The following is a 27,687-nucleotide window of genomic DNA, read 5'->3' as shown; positions in this document are numbered from 1 at the left end:
TGCTTCCTGCCTTAACTCTTTGCTTACGTTGCTAGGTTAGCCTTGGTTATGCTAAAATACCGTAAAAATGGAGAAAACCAACTACGGTTACACGGAAATTAGGAGTTCACGAAAATGCATTAAACCATCTCCTATGTTTTTCCTCTTGGGTTGTTTTGGGGGCAGAATTCCTTCTTGGTCTAAAAACTTATTGCCCACAATGGGGCCTGGGTGTGACTTTGTCCTTCATTTTAATACCTGAAATTCTGGGAATTTGTCCCAAGTCTTGGGAACTTTGCCTCTCCAGCCACTAAACTGTAGAAAATAAACCCAAAGGGGCAATTTGTACTGTGAGCATGATAGAATGCCTGTGGTTTTTTTTTCTCTCAAGGCTGTTTAACTTTATGAAAACTGGGTCTTTATTTCTTTTCTCAGACTCAGGCTGCTCCTGTGCTGGGGCAGGGGTGGCTGGGTGGCTACAGGGACGTGGGCTAGTTTCAGGGGATCTACCATGTTCAGGGGATCCCTGCCCTGTTTTTCAGATGACTTTGGGAAGTTGCTCCTGGCCGAGGCCCTCCTGGAGCAGTGTTTGAAGGAGAACCACACCAAGATAAAAGACTCCATCCCTTTGCCTGAGAAGAATGAGCCGAAGATGAATGAAGCCAGAAACCATCTGAGTAGTATCCTTAACCATGGGAGGCTGTCTGTAAGTGGTCAGCCCCCTCTGCTCCTCTCTCCTGCCTCCCATCTGCTGTCAAGCAGGGTCCCTGAGTCATTTGGTCATCTGAGCAGCAAGTCTCCCTTAGAGGTTGGCTTTGCACTGTTTAGGACAGTGGCCACCAGCCGCATGTGGTTCTCGAGCCCTTGAAATGGGGCCAGTCCAACCTGAGATGTGCTGTGAGTGTAAAACATACATTGGAATCCGAAGACGTAGCGCGAAACGAAGAATGTTAAAGATGATTAATTCTTTATATTGATTATGTGTTCAGATGATAATATTTTGGATAGACTAGGTTAAATCATATATCTTATTAACATTAATTTCATCTATTTTTGCCTTTTTATTTTATTTTTTAAAAATATTTCTTTTATTTATTTTTTTAAAGATTTTATTTATTTGAGAGAGAGTGAGAGAGAGAGCACAAGCAGGGGGGAGGGGCAGAGGGAGAGGGAGAAGCAGACTCCCTGCTGAGCAGGGAGCCCAACGTGGGGCTTGATCCCAGGACTCCAGTATCATGACCTGAGCCAAAGGCAGTTGCTTAACTGACTGAGCCACCCAGGCGCTCTATTTTTGCCTTTTTTAATGTGAGTAGAAAACTTTAAATTATACACGTGGTTTAAGTTATAGTTCCATTAGACAGCATTTGGTTGACCTAGTACACGCCTGGGTCTTTGGGCTCTTTGGGGGTCCCAGGGAAATAAGACCTCAGTGAGCCCGTGATCCAGTTGGAAACAGGGAAACGTGAAGTTGGCTAGCAACAGAAGAGCTCAGAACAGGGCAAGCCAGTTTAAGTCTATGTGCATTTATTGAGCACCTACTCTATAAAAGGCACCAAGGGGAGGTATGGAGGGAAATATAGTCAGCTCTCTCCAGACCGTTGCTGCTTCAAGCATGGTCCACCCACCTGCAGTATGGGTGTCATCAAGGGAATGCAAAATTTGGATCAGAATCTTCATGTTAACAAGCTCTCCCGGTGATTTCCTGTGTATATTCAAGTTTGGGATGGGTCTGGATTACAGTGTATCCTGAGCTATAATAGAAGTATGGGTATGTCATTAGAGACCCAGAGAGGACGTGATTTTTCAAAAGATGTTCCAAAGTAATGCATTTACTGACTTAAACATTTATGGTGGGACGCCTGGGTGGCTCAGTCAGTTAAGCATCTTCCTTTGGCTCAGGTCCTGATCCCAGGGTGCTGGGATCGAGTCCTACCTTGGGCTCCTTGCTCAGCGGGAAGCCTGCTTCTCCCTCTGTCTGCCACTGCCCCTGCTTGTGCTCTCTCTCTCTCTCTCTCTCTGTCTCTCTGACAAGTAAATAAATAAAATCTTTAAAAAAAAAAAAATTTATGGTGACCGAGTGCACAAGGCATTATACTCCAAGGATGCTAAAAATGAATCCAGCATGGACCCTGCCCTCAGGGAGGTTGCAGGTTTACTGGGAAAATAAGTCCTCCTGGCAAATTGTCCTAGGTGGACTATGACAAATACCAGAGGAGTATTGTACATGAAGAGGCAAGTTCAAGGGGGATACTGCCCTGGGGTGAGGTGGGGAGTCAACCCAGGGTGATGATAGTACTAGAATTGGACTCTTTGCGGGGGGGTGGGGTGGCTACACCTTGAAGGTAGGGGGAGGGTATTAACATGTAGAGATAGGATAGGGTATTCCAAGAAGGAAGCAATATATCATTTAATGATTCCTCTTACAAGATTTTCATTAAAGTATGTCAATCAGCAGGAACGAAAGGAATGGGGAGAAATTAGGTTATAGAGGTACTTTGGGGCCAGTGAGCGGGGACTGCAATACCAGGCCAAGAAGTGTGGGACTTTTTCTGTGGGGGAAGTGTACTGGGAGGTTAAGGATATTGCCTTCAGACTCCTCAGCAGGGATTATTGTAGCTCTGGGAGGTTTTGTATTGCATTAAATAAACTAGCTGTTTGACCTGGAGCATGTCCCCTGACCTCTTGGGCCCTCCAGTTACTCATCTGCCAATCAAAAGGGCTGGACTTGATTAATGGGTCCCAAGCTTCCCCTCCCCCCACAAAACCCCTTTTAATTTTGTCTCTTTTCCAGACTCCATTAACTATTTAACAATTGCTTTTACAGTAAGATGACTCAGGCTTATTGTTAACAAGTCATTAAATAAACGAGCAGTTTGACTAATAAAAGTTCTTGTTTGCCACCCCCATGCCCACCCCCTTCCCCATACCACCCCATCAACCAGAGTTGAGCGCTGGTCACCATTTGGTGTGTGTCCTTGGCGCCTTTCTCTGTGCATTAACGAACACACATACACACATATCGGGCTTTCTTTTCTTACTAGAGTCATAGGATCCATATTTGACAAGAACTTTCACTTGGAGCTTTCCCCATGCCAGTACTTCATTCTTTGGATGGGCTGAATAGCGTCCACATATGTTCTCAGGAAAATCATTTGTATGCCAAATCACATTTCTGGAGAACAAATTTTACCGTGCTTTATTAATCAAAGACATACACGGGCACCGGTATAGCACTCAGATTGTCACGGTTATCCAGGGCAGAGCCAAAAACTTGATGTTGATTAGGCACAATAAAATATTAAAAGTAGTTTGTGGGATTCTCTGTCCTAGCCTGAAGGCCAGGGTGTGGCTGGGGGATGGGCTTTCCTGGCAGCAGATGAAGCCCCGGCTGGAGTGCTGAGTGTCCTGAGTAGCCCTGATGAGATGGGGGAGAGGTGGGCAAGGTGGATTAAATAAACTGGCTGTTTGACCTGGAGCGTGTACCCTGATCTCTTGGGCCCTCCAGTTCCTCATCTGCCAATCAAAAGGGCTGGACTTGATTAATGGGTCCCAAGCTTCCTAGAAGCCTCCCTCAGTACCAGGGGACTGCTGCTGCTGCTGAACTCCTATAATGCATCTGCCAAGTAGACCCATTCAGGGAAGCTCTTTAAGTAGTGTAAATTTAGCATATGAAGCACTCACATTGTCCTTAATTTTCCCCCAGCTTGGTGGAAGCTCTGTTGTGAGCTGCCATTGGTCCACCAGGAACCACCGTGAGCTACACCCTGTCATCACACCCTGAAGTGTGTCCTTCTGAGCTCAGCTGCCCTTCTCCACATTTACAGTGGGGCAGGATAATAATGACAATGACTCGTGCCCTGTATTTATCTAACTCCTTTCTAAAGAAAAGTTCAAAGCTCTTTTCTGGACTTGCATTACTCTGATGCTCTTGGCATTGCTGTGATGGGAGGTGAGGGGTGGGTGTCACTGTCTCACCCTCACCAATGGTGAAAATGAGCCTGAGCAGTGAGAAAATGGGCCTGTGGCTTGAAACCAATATGGGGAACAGCAGAATCTTTGCCCAGCTAGGGAAGACCATGGGCCACAAGGTTCTGGGAATGCATAATTTGTGGCCCTGGTGGAAGGAGTAGGTGGCCTATTTGGGGACACTAGCAAATGCACTTGAAAAATTCAGCCTTGGAGGGCGCCTGGGTGGCTCAGGTCATGATCCTGGAGTCCCGGGATCAAGTCCTGCATTGGACTCCCTGCTCAGCAGGGAGTCTGCTTCTCCCTCTGACCCTCTCCCCTCTCATGCTCTCTATCTCATTCTCTCTCTCAAATAAAATCTTAAAAAAAAAAAATTCAGCCTTGGAGAATTAACCAACAGTCGGGGCAGGTCAGGCCTACAGGGGCTGAGTGGGTCCACTTGGCAGATGCATTATAGGAGTTCAGCAGCAGAAGGAGTCCCCTGGTGCTCAGGGAGGCTTCTAGGAAATGGTGGGCCTGAGCAAGGTCCCAAAGGATGGAAGAGATCTGGATAGACCCAAGGGAGGGGGAGACTGTTCCAGACAGGGAGCTATGTGAGCAAAGGCAAGGGAAAAATGTGTATTTACAATGACTAAAACATCAGTGCAGAAGGAGAATTTGGCTTTGGTGTGTTCCATATCTCTTGGTTGGCTTCTGAGAGGGCAGTAGGTAGTTGGGAGTAGTGGAGGCTTTCCCCAGACTCCAGTCTCCCCAAAGGGAAAAAGGGGTGGCACCTTCCTGCTGGCAACAGAGGCTTGGGGTTGGGGGCCAGCCTGCATCTCCAAGAAGCATTGTGGACAGAACTGCTGGTGGGTGATGGGGGCCGTGCCCAGAGCCCGGCCCAAAGGGGCGATGGGCCGGCTGAGCACAGAGATGAAGGCAGAGGGCTAGAGAAGTGGTCACAGAGAGTGGGAGATCTTGGAGCAAGGCTGGACGCACGTCCAGGGGCAGGACTTTGGGGCAGGGCCGACCAGACTTCCTGGGGTGAAGATTGGGGCATAAGCAGCACTGGAGAAAGAGAGGAAAGAAAGCAGGTTTGAATTCGGGCACTTGATTCTGCACTTGAGATGAGGACAGTGGCCCAGCAGGCCTTGGCTCTCCTGCCATCCTGTCCCTCTGCTGATGGGGCCGTTCTCCCCACACAGGTCCTGCTGTTGTGCCTGGGGCTTCAGCTGCTGGCCCCTTACTGCATGGGCTCTTTCCACAGCCTTTCACCTCACTGTATATTTGTACAGATATGCACGTAAAGAAAAACCCCCAGTTATGTGAGCTTCAGGCCCCACAACATTTGGCTGGGTCCCTGACCCCCGACTCGTGTTGAGAACCAATGCCTGAGTTCCTGAGCACCAGACTGGGGCCGACGCCTCTGGGGCTTCAGGAGAGAGAACACCGAGCCCAGTCTGCAAGCTGCCTGGAGTCTGGTTGGGGGCATAAGACACACACAAACACACGCACACGCACACGCACACGCACACGCACAACAATTAGGCACTCACATAAGAAGTTCAATGAGAGCCGTAGTGTAGGCCACAGACTGCAGGTGTGGAGAGCAGGGAGATGTCACACGTGTTTGAGGGCCAGGGAGGGCTTCCTGGAGGAGGGGCTTCGGCAAGTCGGCATGGCTCCATGGGAGGAGGCAGGCGTTTTTCCCAGGTTATGGGGTGTGGGTGGGGCAGGGGCTTCCAGGCAGGAGCCTGCTAATGGGTTTGTTGTCCTTGCAGCCACAGTACCTGTGTGAGGCCATGCTGATCCAGGGCAAGCTGCACTACGTGGAGGGCTCGTACCGAGATGCCATCAGCATGTATGCACGGGCCGGGATTGATGACATGTCCATGGAGAACAAGCCACTGTATCAGATGCGGCTGCTGGCAGAAGCCTTTGTCATCAAAGGTAGGTGTGGGCCTGGCTGGGGCCCCGGAGAATGCCAGCCCTGGCTCCCCACCACCACGTTGAGCTCCTTGCACTCTGACCCCATGTACCAGGAGCAGGTAGCGGCCGTAGGGGAGTAGATGCCATGTTGGCAGTGGCCTGCAGCGCTCTGGCGCTGACCCAGCAGGTGGACACCAGCGGCGACCAGGCATGCCAGTGCGTGCTGGCTGATGGCAGCCACCAGGCCAGATGACAGAGGACTCAGGTTCTCACCTTGGCTCTGTCAAGAACCAGTCACCCCACTGCACATCCTTGGGCAAGTTACTGCTTTACCTTTCCTGGCCTCAGTTGACTTATGTGTGAAACAGAGTTGTGATACCTGCCCTCACAGGGTTACCACAACCAAGAGACTGGGTCACGAGGTTGAGAACGACTAAACAGTGGGCCATCCCATTGTCCAGGCCAGTGCCGGTGACTGACATTGGCTACCAATCGGGTGCTTGATGGTATAGAGCAGCCTGTCCCTCCTCAGGTATTTGTGGGCACCTGTGGGTGGCATCCAGGGATGGGCAGGTCAGAACCAGTTCCCAGAGTGAGGGGTGTTCTGGTGAGGCCTGAGGCACACAGGGTCAGTGATGCAGAAATTTCATGATACGGGGCTGTGGGTGGTGGCTCGCTTGGGACACTATCTAGTGTCATGGAACTGACCCTGAAGGGGTTACATGTTAGTAAAACCCTGACCCCAGACCTTGTGCTTCAGGCTCCTCCTTCCCCAGATCTGTGCCCTAAGGGCTGGCCCTTGGTGGCAGTGAGGTGTCCCAGGAGCCCCTCTGCCCAGATTGTTGTCAGGAGTCTTAGATGTTTGGTCATTTCCTTAGTTCAGCACCAACCAGTCCCCAGAGAAAAGTCTAGCCATGCTTATGGCCATAGGGGGATTGGGTGTCTGAGATGGTAGAGTGTTTGTCACCTTCTCTGTTATAGGTAGGGACATTCTCTCCATCTTACACATGGGGAAACTGAGGCCTAGAGAGGATACATACCTTGTCCAGAGTTGCCCAGAGATCTGTGGTGGAACCAGGATTGGAACCTCCCCTGTCTTCCTTAGGATCCCAGGGGGTTGACTGATGTCTGGGCAGGGCAGTCTGGGCAGGGCACGGCCTCCTTTGACCCTGGCTCTTGCTTGAGGGCTGTGTGTCCACCCCTGGGTCCCTTTCTCTTTGGAGAGACTGTTCATGTCATCCCAGATTGCCGAGATTGTCACCCTGGACAGACGCAGCAGCAGCGTGTGGGAGGGCAGGGGGCCATGTGGGATGACCCAGTATGTGGGTTCTTCTCCCTTTGCTCTCTCATCCCTTTTTCTGCGCCCTAGCATAGGCCAGTCATGGGGGTGCGCTTCATTTAGCATTTGGGTCTTTTGGGCCTCTTGAAAACCACTGTGCCACGGACTCCCCAAACCTAACACCCTTCTGTGGGGCCCTTTCCAGCACTTTTTCCTGTAGACTTGGCTCTACCTACTGCTCCCTGTTTCCTGCTCTCTCCTCTTTCCAGCACGCCTCCAGCTTCTTGGGGGAACACAGTCCTGGTGGTCAGAGGTCCTGCAGGGGAGGTAAGGAGCCAAGAGCCACCGGTGTGGGCTGCTCGGTCATGGCCTGTGCTAGCTCCCCGCCTCTCACTGACTGCTCGTGGCCCCCCACTTGCCTGCCTCCTCTCTGCTTGTCCTTCCTGTCCTGTTGCAGTGACTGCACCCTGCCGCTTGGCATGCTGAGTTTTACCTGACCCTGTGTGTGCTTGCGATCATGCATGTGGCCTCCAGGGTGTGCATGATGTTGATTTTTCCTGGGTTTGGGGGCACCTAGTGGGTTTTCCCATGCAGAGAGTAGGGGATGGGGATGGCAGGTCATGGGGTTGTCTTAATCTGCTGGGCTGCCATAACAAAATACCACAGACGGGGTGGCTGCAAGAGCGGAGATTTACTTCTCAGAGTTCTGGAGGCTGGGAAGTCCAAGATCAAGGTCCCATCAGGTTCAGGGAGGGCTCTCTGCGTGGACTGCACACGGCCACCTTCTCGCTATGCCCTCACGTGGCCCTTCCTCCATCTCTCTCTGTCCTCTTCTTATAAAGCCACTAATCCCTTCACGCTCATGACCTCATCTAACTCTGATTACCTCTGGAAGGCGCTATCTCCAGACACCGTCACATTGGGGGTTTGGGCTTCGTACGACATGTGAGCTGGTGGGGAGACGCAAACATTCAGTCCATTGAGAGGATGGTGGTGGCAGGAGGCCGCAGAATTCACAGAATAATAATAGTTACGAATAATCCCTCACTCCATGCCAGGTACGTCCTGTCCTCACTGAATCCAGCCAGTAACGCTGAGTAGGTGTTCTTTTCATTCCCTTGTTACAGACGAGGAGTTACGGTTGACAAGGTGAAGGGACTCATGGATTTCACTGGAAATGGCAGAGCTGGGATTTGAACCTGGGCAGCCAGAACTCGTAGATACCCCCTGGGAGGGCTGCTCAGAATCCTGGACTGAGGGCGCTCATAGAAGCAGTCTAGGCCAGTCTCTCCTGGTACAGACGTGGAAGCCGAGGCTGATGGAAGTGGAGCGACTTACCGAGGACAGCAGTCGGCTTGTGTTTGAACTAGAATGCTCCACCCGAGGCAGCCTCGCAGCTTCAGGCTCTGTCCATCTCCAGGCGGCCGCCCCCAGGAGCCTGCTGGGCCAAGCCATTACACCACAGCTCCTTTACCACTTTGTCCTGGGTTCTGCTTTGTGGCTCCACCTTGGTACCGTCCAGTGGGGCAGAGGGTTTTCTGGGCACACCTGGCTGGAGGAGGGAGGATGGGGCCGTGTGTCATGGGGGAGCCTGAGCTGGCCAGGCCCAGAGGCTCAGTGGGGCATGTGTATGGGTGTCTCCAGCGTGGAGCTCCTGTTTGTTAGGGGAGTCAGGAGCAGGCTCAGGGCCCAAAAGACATAAAAATACATGCAACTCACCCACTTTCCCCTTCATGGCAGAAGGACCTGTGTCCTTCTGAGGCATCACTCACAAGGACTAGGCCTTCCTCTGAAGTCAGGAGGACATGGATTAGACCAGAAGATGCTTTCTGATTCCCAGGCAGGGCCCTAAACACCAACAGAGGCATCTGAGAGAAGGGGCACTTGCAGCAGTCTTGAGTTTCTCTCGTCTGGAATGCAGAAACGGTACCTGCATCTGTGTGTGTATTGCATGGGGCTTCCACGACCCTCCAGCTTCCGTAAGGCATTTCATCCTCATCTCTACTCTATGAGGTGGGACGCAATTGTTATGCCCACTGTATGGATGAAGAAACTGAGGCTTATCCAAGATCGTGCAGCCTATAAGTAGCAGAGCTTAGATTGATGGCCAGGTGGTTGTCTCTTTCAAGCTTGTGTCCTACCTGTGACCCGGGAGCCCACCTGGGGAGCAGATTACAGTTACCACTGAGACGGGTCCACGCAGACAAGGAGAGTACGGGTGGTGCAGGAGCCCTGACGGGAGAGGTTCCCGGCAGTTCCTGCAGAACCCAGGGGCCAGCCAGGAGGGACGATGCATCTGGGCACTGTCCTTCTCTGTCCCTGAGGGTGGCCCACAAGGGAGCCTACCTGGGCCTTGGTTAGATGGGGGGCTTCAGCGTCTCCTGGTGTCCATTAGCCCTGGGTTGACTAGGAGCCACAGCCCCCGGTGAAGCCTTGTACCACTGTTCCCTGGGTCTGCTTAGCGTGGAAGCAGCCTGGGGCAGTGGTGTTGCTGCGTGAGCTGGTCAGAAAACTTCCTTTTCAGGGTCGACACCAGTCACCGGGGACTGGAGTGGCAAGTCTGCTCTCCCACCCTGTTCCCCAGGCCCTGCAGCGGCCCCCTCGTGACTTCTGCCAGCTTCTATTTTATTTTTAAGATTTATTTATTTGAGAGAGAGAGAGAGAGAGAGAGAGCAGAGTGAGCACGGGGTGAGGGGAGAGGCAGAGGGAGGGGGCAAGAGAAACTCAAGTAGACTCCGTGCTGAGCGCGCAGCCTGACTCGAGGCTCAGTCTCACGACCCCGACATCACGACCTGAGGCGAAACTGTGAGTGAGATGCTTAACCCACTGTGCCACCCAGGCGCCCCAGTAGATACCTACTTTTCATGGTGTTGCCCCACCACCATCTTGATTTGTTTGGGGGGGAACATCTTCCATTTACTTTGTATTAAAAAACAATCAAGAATAATTTGGTTTCGAGGCCCTTCTCGGAGGGTCTGTCTGCCACCCTTGTGAAGCCCTTGACAGAGCCTGCTTGTTTGATTCTGCATGCTCATGGCTGCCGGTCCTATCTCCCTGCTGAACTGGAAGCCCCTGGGGGACAGGTGGTCCTTTTTTCTGTACCCCCAATCTTCTCTCCCTCTTCTCCCTTCCTGGAGCCATCCATGCTCCAGCTGAATGAGGTCTGCTCCTGGTGTCCAACGTGATCTACAGAGTTCTGCCCCTTTTCCTTTTCTTGAGCCGCTGCTCATGCCCACCAGGCCCCTTCTTTATTTACTGTGCACAGAGATAACCCTAACACTCCCTGTAGGCACAGTCCAGGTGCCTCCACCACCTGCAAGCTTCCCTCCACCAGCAGCCTATAGCATTCTCTTCCTCCGTCAAGCTCATTTGGACCTTGACCCAGTCTCCCCAGTTCGGTCAGTATGTTCCTCCTGCCAGGTGTCTGTACCCCGCATGGTCCCTGGCCCATGTCTTCCTGGAGAAATAAAAATTGCCCCAGTTGCTTCAGTCTGCACCTGCCAGGGATGCACAGATGAACAGTTAGGGTCCCTTCCCTTGAGGGAGTGGCAGTGAGGTGAGCAAAGTCTGCTGCTGGTGTGATGTGGCTCTGGGAGAAGCAGCTGCTCTGGAGGAGGAGCTAAGTACGAGGTAGCTATGGCCAGACTGATGAGTCACAAGCTCTAACTGTCCAGTCCCTGAACAGACCGGTCATAGTGTCAGTGGAGTCTACCATTTGGGAAAATCAGGAAATGGAAACACCCCAGAGGTGGCTAGTCTGTAGCCTATCTCTATGGCCTGCTGGGGGCAGGGCAGTGAACTTCCTGCTGGCCATGGTGCCCCAGCCATGGGGCTGCCCCCACTTCTATTCTGTGGCATTTGCAAAGTCCCCTCTGGGGCTGCAGCTTCTTAGCAGCCCACTTCCAAATGGGGGTAACATGTCTGGGATCACCTTAAGAGTTGAGCGGTCTGAGGCCTTGTTTTCCAGGTTTGGGGTCGGTCTGGCTCTAATGCTCTCCTTTGGACATTTGGCATCAGATCATCTCCATGGTTAAGAAACTAGTGCCAGAGGTTTTACTGACACCAAAACCGTTGGCTGTAGATCCGGGCCTAGAGGTTTCTGTCTCTGCAGCAGGCCTCAGAGCCCCTCTCAGCCCCCAGCCCTCAGTTTAGTGGGTAAGCAGTGGGCTGGGCTGGGGGGGTGCTCACACCTCTTGCCCGCAAGCTGCATTTGGCTCTGTAGTAGCACATGAGAGCCATAGCATGGGGTCCTTGTGAGATCATGGGGGATCAGGCCTTTCCCAAGCCCCAGCCTTAGCTCTCAATAGGGTCTAGTCTTCCCGTTTCCTATGGCACAACCTTCAGCAGGAGCAGAGAATTTCCAACCCTGGGGTGCCAGGGTAGCTCAGTCAGTTAAGTGTCCAACTCTTATAACAGTCAGGTCTTGATCTCAGCGTTGTGAGTTCAAGCCCTGTGTTGGATTCCATGCTGGGCATGGAGCCTACTTAAAAAAAAAAAAAAAAAAGGAATTTTCAACCCTGGTTATCTGACTTGACCCTCAGCCACCTCTGATTGTTGTCCACAAGCAAAACAGGCCCCTTAACAAAGCTGCATTGTCCTGAGGGATTGCCAGGAGTGAAGCTTGCCCTTTTTTTTTTTTTGTAGGCTTTACTGTGTGGACCCTAAGAAGTATCCAGCATAGGCTAATATCCTGAAATGCTCTACCAGATGCCCTAAAGCTCCAGTCTTCACCTCAAGACAAAATAGGCTGCATTTCAATGGGCACTACTGCTGCTGTGTATCTAGAATTCCAGTTTCTTAGTTGGGAGATGGTAAATCCTCACTCATATCTGACCTTAACTCAGCCAGTCTTGCACTTCAGAAATTATCCCCTCTGACATCATACTTCTGGGGATCAGTTTCCATATAATCAGACTTAGGGTTATAATGACAAAAATACAACTCCAACTGGCTGGAAAAGCAACAATAAAAAGGAGGGAGGCACTGGAAATGTATGCACCCATGTAACCAGAAAGTCAAGGCAGGTAGTTGGGCATCAGGCATAGCTGGATCCAAGCGCTCCTTGTGTTGATTTCTTTCTCAACAGCTCCAGGTTTACATGGTTCGGCACATAGCACTTAGAACCGCAGGAGGAGAGAGTGTCTCACTGACCTGGCTTGGTCTCATCTAGGTTTCTGGGTTGGTGCCAGAGGTGGGATTTCTCCACCTGAATCTTATGGACTGAGTTGGAAGAATGGTTCCTCAAAGGAAAATCAGGGTGCTTTTACCAAAGTAGGTGAAAGGTATGGAGGGCAGAATCCCAGAGCTCAGGCAGCACTGACTCACTTCAAGTTACACCAGTAGTGACCAGGTCAGGATTTGAACTCAGGCTCCCTGTGACTCCAGCATTTGGGGCCATCCCTGCTGCCCAAAAAGTACTTGTTGGATTGAACCACTCTGTCGCAGAGGGAAGTAAATGAGCCCTAGCTAGTTGTGGAGCTTTTCTAGGTTAGCTTAGAGGTGAACCTGAATTTATGGAGGAATCATCTGCAGATGAGTAGAAGAGGTGCCTTCCAGGTAAAGGAAGAGTCCAAAGAGAAGGCCCAGGGGAAATGGAGGTGACTTATTGAGAGGTGGGGCATGATCACACCTTCTTAGAGCAAAGGGGGTGGCGGGTGTGGGACTGACTGGGAAATGAGGGGGCATTGAGAGCCTTGCAGTAAAGCTCAGGGTGAGGGCGCCTGGGTGGCTCAGTTGGTTAAGCTGTCTTCAGCCCGGGTCATGATCCCAGGGTCCTGGGATGGAGTCCCACATCAGGCTGCTTGCTCAGCAGGGAGCCTGCTTCTCCCTCTCCCTCTGCCGCTCCCCCTGCTTGTGTTCCCTCTCTCTCTGTCAAATAAATAAATAAAATCTTTAAAAATAAATAAATAAAGCTCAGGATGTCTCTTTGCTGGTATTCTAGAACTTTGGCCCTAGGTAGCCATGCTTTGATGGGCAGGCAGAGCTTCAGGGCCTGCGCTGTCGACATCTCAAGCTCACCTGCTCAGCCCCCCAAGGCGCGCTATCACTGTCCACCTCCCGGAGGGCTGTTCCATGGCAAAGGGCTGCCTCTCCCCTTGGGCCTGTGTCACTTCCGTTTCTCTGGCGCTAGCTCTGTGTGGTGACATGTAAGGAGGAATGACCCTCCATTTCCCCAGCCATGAGTCCTGCCCTTCTCCCCCTCTCGCTCACGGCCCAGCACCAGGGAGGCCACAGACCACCCTCTGGACAGGCTTGCCCGCCGGCTGACGGGTAGAACACGGGCCTGGCTGTGGAGAAAGATGGCCTCGGTTCTCCCCAAATACTTAACAGCTAGCTAGCTGTTAAGTGGTGAAGGTGCTGTGGAAAGTAAAAATGTAAAACACACACACACACACACACACACACACACACAAAACCACAAACCACTTAGCAACCGTGAGAATGACGATCCACAAATTCTCTTCTCCTCCGTCCTCGAGCTTTTGTTTTTGTTTTTCTATTCTCTTTCGGTTAGTGCAACCCCAAGCTATTCTGCTCTCACCTGGGAACTTGTGGCTTATTGAAACTTTGAAAATGAAGACACCAGGCTGCTCCTAGGGCAGGACACAGTCGCATATTTTGTTTGGGGGGCGCGGTTTAGTCCTGGTATGGCAGGAATTAGCTGTTGATTTTGGCTTCCTTTGCAAAGGGGGCGTGGGTCGCTGGCCTTGTGGGGAAGTGGGTCAGCACTCTTGTTACGGCTGCCCTGCCCCCACACTGCAGTCCTGGGAGCGAGGGCCCGGCCTCCAGAGGGAGAGAAGTGGAGGGGAATGCTGTTGGGGCATCTTAGAAGGGGCTAGGTGTGTTTTTTGTGTGTGCACCTGGCCTTTGCTGAGTGCCTTCCTGGGCTGGGGGCGTGGAGTGCAGTTAGGCTTTGAGGGGTGCATTTGAGTCCCCAGCACCGACATGAGGGCCTGTCCCCTTGCAGGGTGGACGGCTGTAACTCAGCCATCAGATACGCGTGTGAAAGGTGGGCTACCAGGGGCTGGCCAGAAGTCCAACGTTTGGGAACCCCTGGGGGTGACAGCGGGTAGGGGGAGACCCAGACATTGTAGAAGCCAGAAGACCTGGATCCAGTGTGGACTCTGGCACTTTTAACTGAGGGGTGTTGGAAGGAATCTCTCCTCCTCGAATTAGAGGTTTCGTTTGTCATTCCAGGGAAGGACCAAATCCCTTCCAGAGAGGTCATTATGAGCCTCACTTAACATTCTCTGAGAGCATGTGTTCTAATCTATACAGTACCACCAAATTTCAATTGCACGGTCCCCCATGAGTTGGGCATTGATAGTAATCCCATTTTGTGTTTCATGAAACTGAGACTTAGGGCTTCTATAAACATTTTGAGTATATCCTTCCAGTCTTTTTTCCTGTAGATTTATATGTGGTTGTTTTATAAACAAAAATAAGTTCATACAGTCATATTTTATAATCTGTTTTCTAAAGTGATTATTTTATGAGCCATTTTCCAATACATGTCTACATCACTGTTTAAAGCTTCATAGTATCACATGTAAGAATCTTTTGTTGTAATTTAGCAAACTTGTCCCGTTATTGGACCTGTAGGTTAAATCTCATCTTTTTGCCATTATAAACAGTGCTGCCATAGATATCTTTGAAACTAAATTTTTGCATATGTCATTAATTTTTTTAGTGATAAATTCCTAGAAGTAGAGTTACTGGATCAAAGCATATGTACTTTTTGGTGACTGGCACATGGAATCAAATTGTCCACTTTCCCTTTTTTTTTTCCATTCTTTTAAATTGGTAAAATATACAGATACATAAAAAGATGCTCAACATCACTGACCACCAGGGAAATGCAAATCAAAACCACATTGAAACAGCACCTCACACCCATCAGAATGGCTAAAATCAACAACACAAGAACCAACAGGTGTTGGCGAGGATGTGGAGAAGAAGGAACCTTCTTACACTGTGGGTGGGAATGCAAACTGGTGGAAAAACAGTATGGAAAACAGTATGGAGCTTAAAAGTTAAAAACAGAGGGCACCTGGTGGCTCAGTCGGTTAAGCGTCTGCCTTGGGCTCAGGTCATGATCCCAGGATCCTGGGATCGAGTCCCGCATCAGGCTCCTTGCTCTGTGGGGAGCCTGCTTCTCCCTCTCCTCCTGACTTGTGCTCTCTCTCACTGTCTCTGTCTCTCTCTCGCAAATAAATAAAATCTAAAAAAAAAAAAAAGTTAAAAACAGAATTACCCTATGATCCAGTAATCGCACTACTGGGTGTTTACCTGGAAGATACAAAAACACTAATTCAAAGAGATACATACCTCTATATTTATAGCAACATTATTCATGATAGCCAAGATACGGAGCAACCCAAGTGCCCATTGATTGATGAATAGATAAAGAAGATGTGGTATATAGGTACAATGGAATGTTAGCCATAAAAAAGTGAAATCTTGCTCTTTGCAACGACGTGGGTGGAGCTAGAGAGTATAATGCTTCGCAAAATAAGTCAGTCTGAGAAAGACAAATACCATATGCTTGCACTCATAATGTGGAATTTAAGAAACAAACAAAAAAGAATGAGCAAAGGGGGAAAAAAAAAAAGAGACAAACCAAGAAACAGACTCATAACTGTAGAGAACAAACTGGGGCTGGGGGAAATGGGTGATGGGGAATAAGGAGTAGTTGTCGTGACGAGCCCCGGGTGATGTATGGAAGTGTTGAATCACTGTGTTGTACACCTGAACCTAATATAACCCTGTAGGTTAAGACTGTAGGTTAAAACATTGGTAAAATAGAGTATCTTAACTAATTTTTAAAGATTTTATTTTTAATTGTGGTGAAATACGTGTAACATAAAATTCACTATCTTGATCACTTCTAAGTGTACATACAATTCAGTAGTGTTACAAACATTCACATCGTGCAACCAGTCTCCAGAACTCTTTATGTTGCAAAACCCCAACTCTGTACGCACTGAACATCTCCCCATTTGCCCTTCTCTGCAGCCCCTGGCATCTGCTGTTCTCCGTTCTGTCTCCATGAATTGGCTACTTCAGGTTCTACATAGAAGTGGAATCATATACTATTTGTCTTTTGGTGACTGGCCTATTTCACTTAGCGTAATGGCCTTAAGGTTTATCTATGTGGCTTATGGTAGGACTTCCTTCTTTTTGAAGGCTCAGTAATATCCCATTGTAGGCATGTATTACGTTTTCATTATCCATGCATCCCATCAGTGTACCCTAGGGATGTTTCTCCCTTTAGCCTATTGTGACTAATGCTGCGTGCACATGGGTGTACAAATACCTCCTTGAGACACTCCTTTCAGTTCTTTTGGGTCTACACCCAGAAGCAGAGTTGCTGGACTCATAAGGTAATTCTGTTTGTAATTTTTTTTTTAAAGATTGTATTTATTTATTTGACAGCGAGAGAGGGAACACAAGCAGGGGGAGTGGGAGAGGGAGAAGCAGGCTTCCCACGGAGCGGGGAGCCCGATGCGGGGCTCGATCCCAGGACCCTGAGATCATGACCTGAGCCGAAGGCAGACACTCAACGACTGAGCCACCCAGGTGCCCCTGTTTGTAATTTTTTGAGGAACTGTCACTGTTTGCCACAGCGGCTGTACCATTTTGTGTTCCCACAGTGCCCTGCTTCTGAGTGTGATTTATAAGGGTTCTTCCCTACCTGGCATGAGGCTTCCTCCCTGAGGGCTGAAGCAATGACTTGCATTTCTTCCTCTCCCTCTCCTCAACCCAGGTACCTAAGTCTGGGCTTAGCCTTCTGTGGGTGCCTTGTGCCCTTGGACCTACTGGATAGGAGGGAGTAAAGGGGTCCACCCAGCTGGAAAGTTCCATTGCAGAGGAAATGTTGTGCTCTCCACCTCTGCATCTAGGGCCCAGGGCTCCAAGGGTGGGGCTTCTTGGAAAGACGCCCATCTGTGATGTGATGAGTCATCTTAGCCTGAAGAGGCAGGGACCCGCCAGGATATTGAGCCCAGGGCTAAACCAGATCAGCTTGCCTCCAAACCAAAAAGTTCTGACTTAATGAAAAAGCAAGCACTCTTCTTGAAAGGGGCCCTCCCTTGGCTTGTAGAGCTGGGTGTTTTCACAGAAAGGCCCCTTTGCCAGTGGGACTTGCGAGGCAGTGCCCTGGGCTTCCTGGCAGCCCCTGGCTTTCTGCCCACTCACAGGGCTGTGTGGTCCTTTGGGGGCCAGGCTCAGGAGCAGCCCGTCTCATCTTGGATCAAGTGTTGTGGTTTGGCCACTGGTGCAGAAATGCTCATGGGGCAGAGGGTGAAGGGACCCAAGTGCTGGAGTGGGTTTCCCATCAGATATTTGTGGACAGGAAAATGGACCTTCGTGGGAGTCAAAAAACAAATGTAAGGTCAAGAAGCCCCTTTTTATGGGCAGAACTGGATGCCTAGACTGTGACCCTCATTAGGAAAAGCCATTGCCAGCTCCAGGAAGCTTTTTGGTTGTATGTGTATTGGAGATTATTTCACAGAGGACCGACCCCCTTAGTGACCATAGCTCTTGTACTTTGATCTTTCAGTTCTCTGCTCTCACAATTGCTTCCTTCAGAGAAGGCATCCTAACCAATTATTTTTGATCAATGTTCATACAGTGAGGTACATCGATCTTAGGTGTATAATTTGGTGAGTTGGACAGGTGTAAATACCCATGTGACCAATACCCCAGTAAAGACAAAGAATATTGCCATCACCCCAGAAGTTTCCTGCAGGCCCTTTAACAGTTGGTTCTCGTTCTACCCCCATCCTCAGCCCCCCGGCAATGAGTGGTGATTGGTTCATTTCTATTACTACAGATCATATTGCCCTTTTTTGAACGTCATGTAACTGAAATCCTATAGCATGGACTTTTTTGATATCTGGCTGCTTCTGTACAACCCGATTTCTTGGAGATTCATCCATGTTGTATGTATTTCAAGAGTTTGTCCTTTAGTTTATGTCTGAGTGGTGTTCCATTGTATAAATATGCCACAGTTTGTTTATGAATTCAGCAAAAAACCATTTTGTAAGTGGAGCAGGAGAAAGCCCGCGGGCTCTCTCCTCAGCATAAGTGAATGGGTGCATTCAGCTCCATCCATCCACTCACCAGTCACCAGGCCCTGCTCTCACTGGGTGCCAAGAGCAATCAGGAATGGGCAGAGAGGATGGTTCCAGGGGAGGAAAAAGGCATATGCAAAGGAGATGCAGGGAAAATGTGCTGCTGGTTCTCAGGTCGGGAGGCTTACGAAGCCTTCAGAGAGGAGGGGGTTTCGCTGCGAGTTTTCCAGGAGGACGGGACTGAGAATTTCCAGAGGAGCATGGCAGAGAGGCCCCTGCTGGGCGCACCAGGAACAAATGAAACGGTGGACAGTGGAGGCTCCGCTGACAGATGTTACTCAATTCACCACTTTGCAGTGGCCAGCCCACTGGAGGCAGCCTGAGCCGGCCAGGCGGCTGGCATCATCCATCCCAGGTCTGGGCCCGGCCTAGACAGGCAGCCTGTCTCTCACATAGCCACAGAGTGACCGTGTTGAAACAGATCCACTGTAGGGCTTCTGGAATGTCTGTGTCCTCCCGCCGTCTGCCCTTGGTCTCCCAGGCCAGGCCTCTGAACAGTTGGTTTGTCCCATCTTCCTGCAGGGTGGACAGGCCCCGCAGCTAGGGAGGAGGGGCAGGGCCAGCACCAGCAGTGAGCAGTGGTGCCTGCCTTGTGCCTTCTTTCTGCATCTCCTCCAGGACTCCCACTAGTCTTCCGCCCTGTTTAGCGCTCGCGAGTGAGGAGCTTTTCCCTCCTGGTTATGAGTCATTTGGCAGGAGGCACGGTGACACTCAGTGACCCTGGTCACTGAGTCTTTATGTTGAGCAAAGGCCTTCACGTTCTGTGACTGCCTTCGCCCAGGCCGAGTCACCCCAACCTTTGGACCCGTTCATGCCCCAGCCTGGCAGAGGGCAAGGTCACTAAATCCATATGAGTTGGGATCTAGCCATGCAAAACGATAATTCCTTACCTTGTGTTTGCAGGGCACTTTGCACTCTGTCAGGCAGGATCGGGCTTGCCATGTCTTCCGCCAGCCGGCCAGTGCTTGCTGAGTGCCCACCCAATCGGTAGAAAGATGAACGTGAGATGGTTGTGCCTTTAAAAGCATACGGTCTGACTGGGCAAGCGTGCGAAGAAATAAGTATAAGAAATGGTGGAGCAGGAGTATGTCAAGCATAGACTGGGGCCCCAGGAGGGAAGGGTTGGTCATACCAGGGCATATTAGGAGGGGCTCCATAGAGGAGGCAGTATTTGGAGGGGCAGAAGGTAAGTGGTGATTTGGGGTGGACCTAGGGGATTAGGTGGGGCGGGGGTGCATTCCCGGCAGGAGGAAAAACTTGAACAAGGTCAGCAGTTGGAAACAGGAGGTTGGGTGTGGGCGTGGCAGCTGTGGTGTCTTAGCTCGGGCTGCTCTAACAAAGTACAGACTAGGTGGCTTATACACAACACGTTTATTTCTCACAGCTCTGGAGGCTGGAAGTCTGAGATCAGGGCACCAGAATGGTTGGGTTATGGTGAGGACCCTCTTTCGGGTTGCAGGCTGCTGACTTCCTCTGTGATCACGTGGCAGAAGGGGTGAGGCAGCTCTCTGGGGTCTCTTTTATAAGGCTACGAATCCTGTTCATCACCTCCCACAGACCCCTGCCTCTAATACCATCACCTTGGACACTAGGTCTTCAACATGGGACCTGGAGGCTGGGGGCACAAACATTCAGCCTGTAGCGCATGGCAAGCGCCAAGGATGGCCCGGTGACAGGGATGGAATCCTAGAGGGGCTGATATGGAGCACCGGGAGTTTGGACCTCACCCTGTAGCACTGGGGACCACTGAAGGGTTGAAGCAGTAGAGTTCTGGAAGGATCACCCTGGGAGCAGTGTGCAGGACACATTAGAACACGACTGGAGGCAGGGAGGCCAGGGAGGCTGATGTGGTCATCCACTCGAGAAGTAAAGCCTAAAATAAGGGAGGCAGAGAAGAGGAAGGGAAGTATTGAGGGCACGGTCATCGGTTGGCCGTGGGGCGCAGGGCAGCAGAGAGTTGGGGGTTCTATTCCTACAGCTTCTCCAGTAAGTTCATCCTAAGCACCCGTTGCATGTAAAGTACCGTGTGGCACACGAAGGTGAGAGAGACCTGGCTGCTGCCCGTGAGGAAGCACCGGTCCAGGACAGCACTCTCTAGTCAGGTCTGTGTGTTAGTCACATGTGACGGAAACACAGTTGAGACTGACTTGACCCAAAACAGAGTGGGGTGTTAACAGGTGCATATACTGGGACGTTTCAGGGGGTAGAGCCTTGGGCAGGGTGCTCAGACAGTGTCTGTCCTCTTCAGGCTGGTCTCATCTTGACTCTAGACTTTTCTTCTCCATGACCATGAATTTATTCAGTCTTTTTCTTGTCTTAAAAAAAAAAAATGATGCAAATATAGTTGTTTCCCTTTATGGCATCCACCGCTAACAGGCATAACAGTGCTTTCCCTTCTTGGCTTCTGACCCTTTCTTTGGTTCGTTTATGCTTTTTTGGGGGGGTGTTTTGTTTTGTTTTGTTTTGTTTTTGCTTTAGAGCAATGGTTTTACTTTATTTTATTTAAAAAAAAATTCATTGTGGTAAAAAAAAATAACGGAGTGCGTGCCTTGGGGGTAGAGGTGGCAGCTGTCTGCTTGCCAGCTGACCCACGTGTGAGTAACTTAGGCGAGGACCAAACTGGTTCTGTGGAAGGGTGCCTAGCTCCAGCCTCTGTCATGGGCAGACGGTAGGGCCTGCAGAGGTGGTGCAGAAAGGCTCACAGTTTGCCCACGCGGGGCTTTCAGCCACGGGGGGAGAGAAGAGCTGGGTGTCAGCACCTGCAGTACAGCGTAGAAACAGCGAGGGCCCGGGCAGTGGGTATCTCCGGCCAGCGACTTGGAAGGAGGGTCAGGAAGTGGTTCCTGTAAGAGCTGGCCTGGAAGGGTGGGCAGGAGTTGGACATGGGAGTGCCACGATGTGGTTCCGTGTGGGGTTTGGGGGTGCCCTCTGTCGGCCCGCAGCTTGACCCCAGCCACCACCAATACCACCGCTTTAGCTTCCTCCTTCCCTGCCGCCGACCTCGCCCCCCACTGGCTGCCCCTGAGCCCGGGTTTCCCCCGGGGTGAGCCCACCCCTGGGCCCGTGAGCAGGGCCTGGGGTCGGGGAGGGGGCCAGGGCAGGGCAGGTCTGAGGTGCTGTCCTCCTCCCGCAGGCCTCTCCCTGGAACGCCTGCCCAACTCCATCGCTTCCCGCCACCGCCTGACTGAGAGGGAGGAGGAAGTGATCACCTGCTTCGAGAGGGCCTCCTGGATCGCTCAGGTATTCCTGCAGGAGTTGGAGAAGGTGAGCTGAGAATATGGCACTCTGCTTCTAGCTGCCTCCATGGAACACCTATCACAGCAGGCCCCCACTAAGCCCGTGGATCGCCCTTGTGCATATTGGGAAAAGGCACCCTCCACCCCTCCAGCGCCCCTCCACCTCAGTGGTTGGAAAGCTCCTCGCAGTAGACCTATTCTGTCAGTACGAGACCCTTTGCCTCCAGCAGACAGATTTAATAGAGTCTGCACCAGGGAGCCCAGAGCCTCCTGGGTGAGCTCAACTCGGACGACCAAATGTGACAGCCTATTTGCACCCGTTAAACTTATGTAAGCCTCACCACAACTCTGTGAAGCAGGTATTTATCCCCATCTAGTAGATGAGGTTTTTGGTTTTGTTTTGTTTATAAGATTTTATTTTTATTTATTTGACAGAGAGAGAAAGAGCACAAGCAGGGGGAGCGGCAGGCGGAGGGGAGGCTTTGGAGCCCATTGTCCGGGCCTTTCAGAGGCCCGCAGAGGCCAGCCAGCCGGGGTCTGGAAGTCCTCAGGCCTCCCCTTCTCCCCACTTCCTCTTGCGGGAGGCCTGTATGAACTGTTTGCAGGCCAGAGTTGTGGTGTTAGCAGTATACTGTGATGTTACCCCGGCTCTTCCCTTCTGGGGAGCTCTTGGTTTAATGGGAGGAGCATAGACAGCTCTATTTCAGAAGGATACTACAAATGGTCACTGAGTTCCTGCTTTTGTGTCGGGCAGTACTCTGAGTACCTTACAGCCATTCTCGAATTTAACCCTCACACCCACTGGCTGGGAGAGGCCCTGTTGTTCCTATTTCCCAAGTGAGAAGCTCGGGTTTGGGGAGGAGTTCAGACAGTTGCTAAGTGGCATGGGCAGGATTGGAACCTTGGGAGTGTGGCTCTGATCACTCATGGGGGAGAATTCGGGGGTGATGCCTAGACATTCCGTTCAGTAGACAGTTAATAGGTGCTAGAAGGCAGGTGCTACGGCAGAGGCTCCTGGGGTCGGTGTCATGAGCTGAGAGTCAGAGCCCAGAGCCTCACCTACTTTGGCAAGTGCCAAAATGTCAATCCAGCACCTGTCTTGTGACAGGCCTTTTTGGAGGAGTCATCCTCAGGCCAGGCTGATTCCCCCAGAGCGGGGTTTCTCAGCCTCAGCACTACGGACATCGGGGCCAGATCAGTCTTTGCTGTGTGGGGCTGCCCTGTGTATTATAAAATGTTCAGGAGCATCCCTGGTCTCTACAGATGCCAACAGCTCCCTGCCTCCCAGCCAAAACGTGGTGACAACCAAAACTGTCTCCAGAGATGCCAAATGTCCCTGGAGGGTAAAATCGTGCCCCTGTTGAGTGTCACTACCCTAGAGCCCCTCTGCCTGATTGGATTTTAGGAGGAAGGAAGAAGTGATTCGGGGACTCAGGGAAAACAGCACTCGAGCACATTCCCTGGCAGAAGTCCACTCGGAGACTTGGCGTGGTTGAGTTGACCTCTGCTGAGGTCACGTGGATCCCTGCTAGACAGCAGAGTTTCAGGAGCCCTTCCCATTAGAATTGTATATGGTGTAGAGAAAACTTTCATGAAATAGTCTCCCATTCAGTCAGAAGCCTAGGCTTTCAACTTTCAAACGGGGTTGCGATGATGGGCTGTGGTGTGCAGGGCCGGAATCAGGGCCCTGTGGCAGTGGGCTGACAAACAGGCCCTGGGAGCTGGTTATCTCGGGTCAAGGGAGGGCAGGCCGTGGAATCCTGTGCATTCTCAGGAATGCTGTGTGTCCCTCCTAAGACCCAGCCCCAAGCTCCAAGGAACTGAGAAGCTCTCTTAAAGATAAGGTGGATGGCTCACTGATTTGTTTCTTGGATCAGGGAAGGGAGGTGGCACAGGAAAGGCAGGCCTGTCTTGGTGGGGCTAGATGATCCTCTTAGAGCTGGGGCTTGAGGACAGGTCAGTTAATAACACAATTGCTGCTCAGGTTTTCCGGGAACCTGGTGTCTTAGCTGATGGGCTATTCTGACATCCCATGGTTCTAAGGCAGGAACGGTTCCTGGTATATGGTAGTCACTCAAGGGTTTGTTGATTGGGTGAACCAAGAAGTCGTAGAAATAGCCTGAGCCTGTAACTGGCCAGACCTAAGTTTGAGGTTTAGGTGCATGGCTGGCTTTGTGACCTCAGGCACATTCTGAGCCTCAGTTTCCATGTCTATGAAATGCAGACAAAACCAGCTTTGCAGGGCTGTGTGGGCATCCAGCATTTGAAGGAGGAGAGTGTGTTTCAGACGTATGTTAAACAAAAGCAAGTTAGATTGGGTTTGGTCTGAGAGGGGCGTGCCTCTGAGGCAGCTAGGGATGGGCACCGGTGATGGGGCCGCCGGATCTGCCGGGGCTGACTCTCACCCCAGCCCCTCTGACTCAGAACTCTGAGACAGTGGCTCTCTCTGTGTTCCCCTTCCCAGATCACAAATAACACCACGGCACGGCACCTGAAAGGCTCTCACCCGGTTGACTATGAGCTCACCTACTTCCTGGAAGCTGCCCTCCAGAGCGCTTATGTGACAAACCTGAAGAAGGGGTAGGTCGCTGGCAGCTGAGTGGGAGTGGACGTTTCTCTCTGGGCCGGGGGTGCTCCTGACGCTCGTCACATTAAGTCTGGCCTCTCTGATCTGGGTGTGTGCTGGTGTGTGCTCTCTCAAGAGGATCGGTGGGAGCTGATGTGTTCCCAACTTGTCAGGCTGAGGTAGGCAGAGGCACACACCTGGGGAGGGGGGCAGTCCTGCCCCAGCTGGACCCCTGGCCTGGAGGAGGCCTGTGTGCCCCTTCTCTGTCTCCGCTCTACCCTCACCGTCAGACAAGGGGATACTGCTCGAGTCCCTGTCTTCTGAATGGTAAGAACAGGGTAGAAGGGTCCCTACCAGGAGGCAGGCTGTCACCCTGCTCTCGGGGGAGAATACCTCCCAGAGCTCCTGATCCATTCCAGCTGCTTGGAAAGTCAGAAGCATTATTATCATTGATTTGTATTATTTTTCATGACAGTCCCCAGCTGGGTAAGCTGCTGGCCCAAGCTTGAACTTCACACCTTTTGTTTTTGTTGTTTAAAATGTTTCTTGCGACAGGCCAGGGAAGCAGGGGTTGTCCCTGTTGGGGACGTGTGGAGCAGGAAGCCCAGAGAGCCCTGGGCTCAGCCCACCGTGTGGCTGGGGGGGTTGGGGACCGGAGCTCATCACAGGGACCCTGGGAAGCATGCCGCCTCTGCTCGACCTCCACCGCTTGTGCTCTTCTTTCCTTTTGTGGTTGCTGAGCTTCAGTTTCAGAGACACAGCAGCCCAGAGGGCCGGTTCCTGTTTTTGCTGCCCAGGCAACTGCCACCTGGCTACTTCTCCCTAGCTGCAGCTCCGGCCCCTGCCCCTGCCCCTGCCCCCGCCCCGGGGCACCCTTCGGTCTGCAGGTGCGGCTCTCGGGGCTGAGGGGGGATGTGAAGAGATGCCCCCTCGCCGGAACCTTTGCAGCACGGGGCTGCTGCCGCCTGTTTTTACAAATAAAGTTTTATTGGAACATAGCCACACGAAATGTGGACCTACTGTCTCTCACCCAGACTGGAATAGATAGCAGATCCTAAAATATTTACTCCCTGGCCCTTTACGGAAATGTGTGCTGACTGATGCCTGCTGCGTGTTTAAGAGGCCCCCCCTCCCAGGGCCGCCTGTAGGCACGAAGGGTGGAGGTGCTCTTCGGTACGGCACACCCTAGGAGTAGCCCTTTGGGATTCCAGTGTCCCCTTCGTTCTTGCATTTAACAGATACTCATTGTCTGAATACAGGCTGAGTCTCCGGGAGGCCTTTGCTAAGCACTTCGCCTCGTGTGTATTTGGTCCTCCCAACAGCCCTCTGTGGTATGCGCTGTTGCATCCCCATTCTACGGGGGGACGTGGGGACACAGAGAACATAAGTGACCTGCCCTGGGCAGAGCCAGGACTCCACATGCAGGACCCAGCTGACGCTCCTACCCATTAGGCTGCCCTGCCCACAGCAGAAACGGCAGGGGTAATGAGCCCCTGCTGCTGCCGCCAGGTGCACCCACCTCATGTGTGATTGCTCCAAGTGCACGCTGGCTTGGTAGGTGTGGCCTCAGCTTCCAGTTGGAAGAGTTTGGAGGGGGCGCCCTGGCCATCTGGAGGTCTCCAAGGCAGGGCCCAGGAGTGGGAGGCCACCCAGCAACCCTGGGCAAGTTCCTCTTCTCCCCCCCAACCCCCATCTCCGCTTCCTTCCTCGAACAGGGGGCTTCTGTTTGTCCTGCATGGGGGGTGGTCGGGGTACGGTGAGGATCCAAGGAGAGGCAGGAATGAAAAGCACCTTGAGTACTGAGCTCAGAGCACAGGGGGTGTTGCTGTGAACCCCCGCTCCACTGCGGTCCCCTCAGGGCTGCCCGCTCCCCTTCCCCACACCACACGTGTTCCAGGTGTGACAAGGTTAAGGTGACAGTCAAGGACAGCCAGGAGGGAAGGACGGAGAGAGCCGGCAGTTATCAAACACCTGCTGTGTGCATGTGTTCAGTGGACAGCGTCCCGTGAAGGAAGTCAGGTGACCCCAGGTCACTCAAGAGGGGACAGAGCCTCAACAAGGTTGAGTAACTTGCCCCACCTCACACACTGGGATTCCAGCTTCGGATCCAAGTAGCCTCGAAACCCATGTAGTTTCCAGTTTTGTGGTTGGGGGTGTGGGGGAAGGACGGCCCTGGTGATGGTTGGGCTGATCCTGGCTATGCTGACTCAGGGCTCTCTCTGCTCCTCTGGGACCCTGAGTCACCATTCTCAGCAGGTGGCTCCTCTTCCCAAAGCTGGTCCCACCCCTCCCCGAGTGGGCCTCTTCCTCCCTGTCTGTGTTCTGCACACACTGGCTGTGCATGTGCGTGTGTGTGTGTGTGGTGCCACCGGCAGTGGCAGGGCATTAACCAACCCTCACCCCTCCAGGAGAGCCCAAGTAATTCCAGTTACTGTTCTGTTTCTGTCACTCTGCTCCCCACCCTGCGCCCTCTTTTCCTTCTGAAGCCCAGATTTTAGTCCTGAAAGACAGGATGCTGACTCTCCTCCTCCCCCTCCCCCAGCGCCCCTGTGCCTCCCAAATAAAGATCAATGGAAACTGAATCATTTCTTTCCAAGCAAACAGCCCAAACATTTGAAAGCTTGAGTGTTGAGCAGCAGTCCCCAGGACATGTGGCAACAACTCAGCTCCTTCATCCATTTCCTGTGCCCGCATCCAGCCCAGAGGTGGCCCGGGAATGTGACAGCTATTTTTAGAGCAGGGATTGTGGCCCCATGTGCTTGGCTGGACTTTAAAGAATTTCTATCCCCCTTTTCTCTTAACAGTAGCTAATACTTGTTGAATACTTACTGCATGCCAGGCAGAATCCTATGAAGAAGAATTAATAATGTCCCCACTTACTGAGGAAAGGAGAGAAGTACTTGCCCAGAGCCAGCAAGCCTGGTGCTGAGCAGGGTCTGCCCCCCCACAGTCCCGGGCCTTGCCTACCCCCCACCCACAGTGGTACGAGCTTTCATAATTACTCATTATGGTCTTCAGGTCAGAGTTCCATCTTCCTAGGTGAATCACCAGTTCCAGTGGTTTTTTGTATATATATTTGTTGTTGTTAGGAAGTTAAAAAAAAAAAAGTCGCCTCAATCCAGGGTTTCTCGGGTACTGACCTGTTAACATTGTGAGCCAGATACCAGTATGTTGTAGGCTTTAGCGACATCCCTGGCCTCGGCCCACTAGATGCCAGTAGCTCTTCCTGCCCCAAGTGTGACAACCAAAAGTATGTCTAGACATTGACAAATGTCTTGGGTGGCGGAGGGCAAAATCACCCCCAGTTGAGAACCACTGCCTTAGCCTAAGGTGTGAGAGGCAGAGGTTCGGAGGTACATTGGGACCCCGATGTCTGACATTGGGTCTTCTCCTCCAGGGCAGCTCTGAAAAGTTTTTAGAGGGGCTCCAGGGCCATTTCCTGTTGGTAAATTCCCCCCACTTCACCTGGGGCTCTTGGGGTGTTTGGGAAGGTGATAAAACCCTTCCCCACGTAAAGAGAGGTCATGGCCCAGTAAGGGGGGGGGGCTAAGGAAAAACACCCCAGAGAATAGCCCAAGCATTCCTTTCACAGGTAGCCTCTGAGAGCCCTCCATGCAC

General features: G+C 51.8%; 1 protein-coding gene across 1 annotated transcript in view; it reads left to right on the top strand.

Moving 5' to 3' along the window:
• TTC7A (tetratricopeptide repeat domain 7A) overlaps positions 1–27,687 on the top strand; it is a 114,395-nt gene that overhangs the window by 7,810 nt on the left and 78,898 nt on the right. The window contains exons 2-5 of the mRNA XM_028103929.2: positions 522–685; positions 5,706–5,874; positions 21,401–21,531; positions 23,968–24,083. Of these exons, the coding sequence (XP_027959730.1) occupies positions 522–685; positions 5,706–5,874; positions 21,401–21,531; positions 23,968–24,083 (580 nt within the window). The remainder of the gene's footprint in view (positions 1–521; positions 686–5,705; positions 5,875–21,400; positions 21,532–23,967; positions 24,084–27,687) is intronic.

This window comes from Eumetopias jubatus, unplaced genomic scaffold (genome assembly GCF_037043125.1).
Source record: "Eumetopias jubatus isolate StellerSeaLion01/CBP00866 unplaced genomic scaffold, mEumJub1_p1.0 scaffold_9, whole genome shotgun sequence".
Taxonomy (NCBI): Eukaryota; Metazoa; Chordata; class Mammalia; order Carnivora; family Otariidae; genus Eumetopias; species Eumetopias jubatus.
This window is presented reverse-complemented; position numbering and strand designations above follow the sequence as displayed.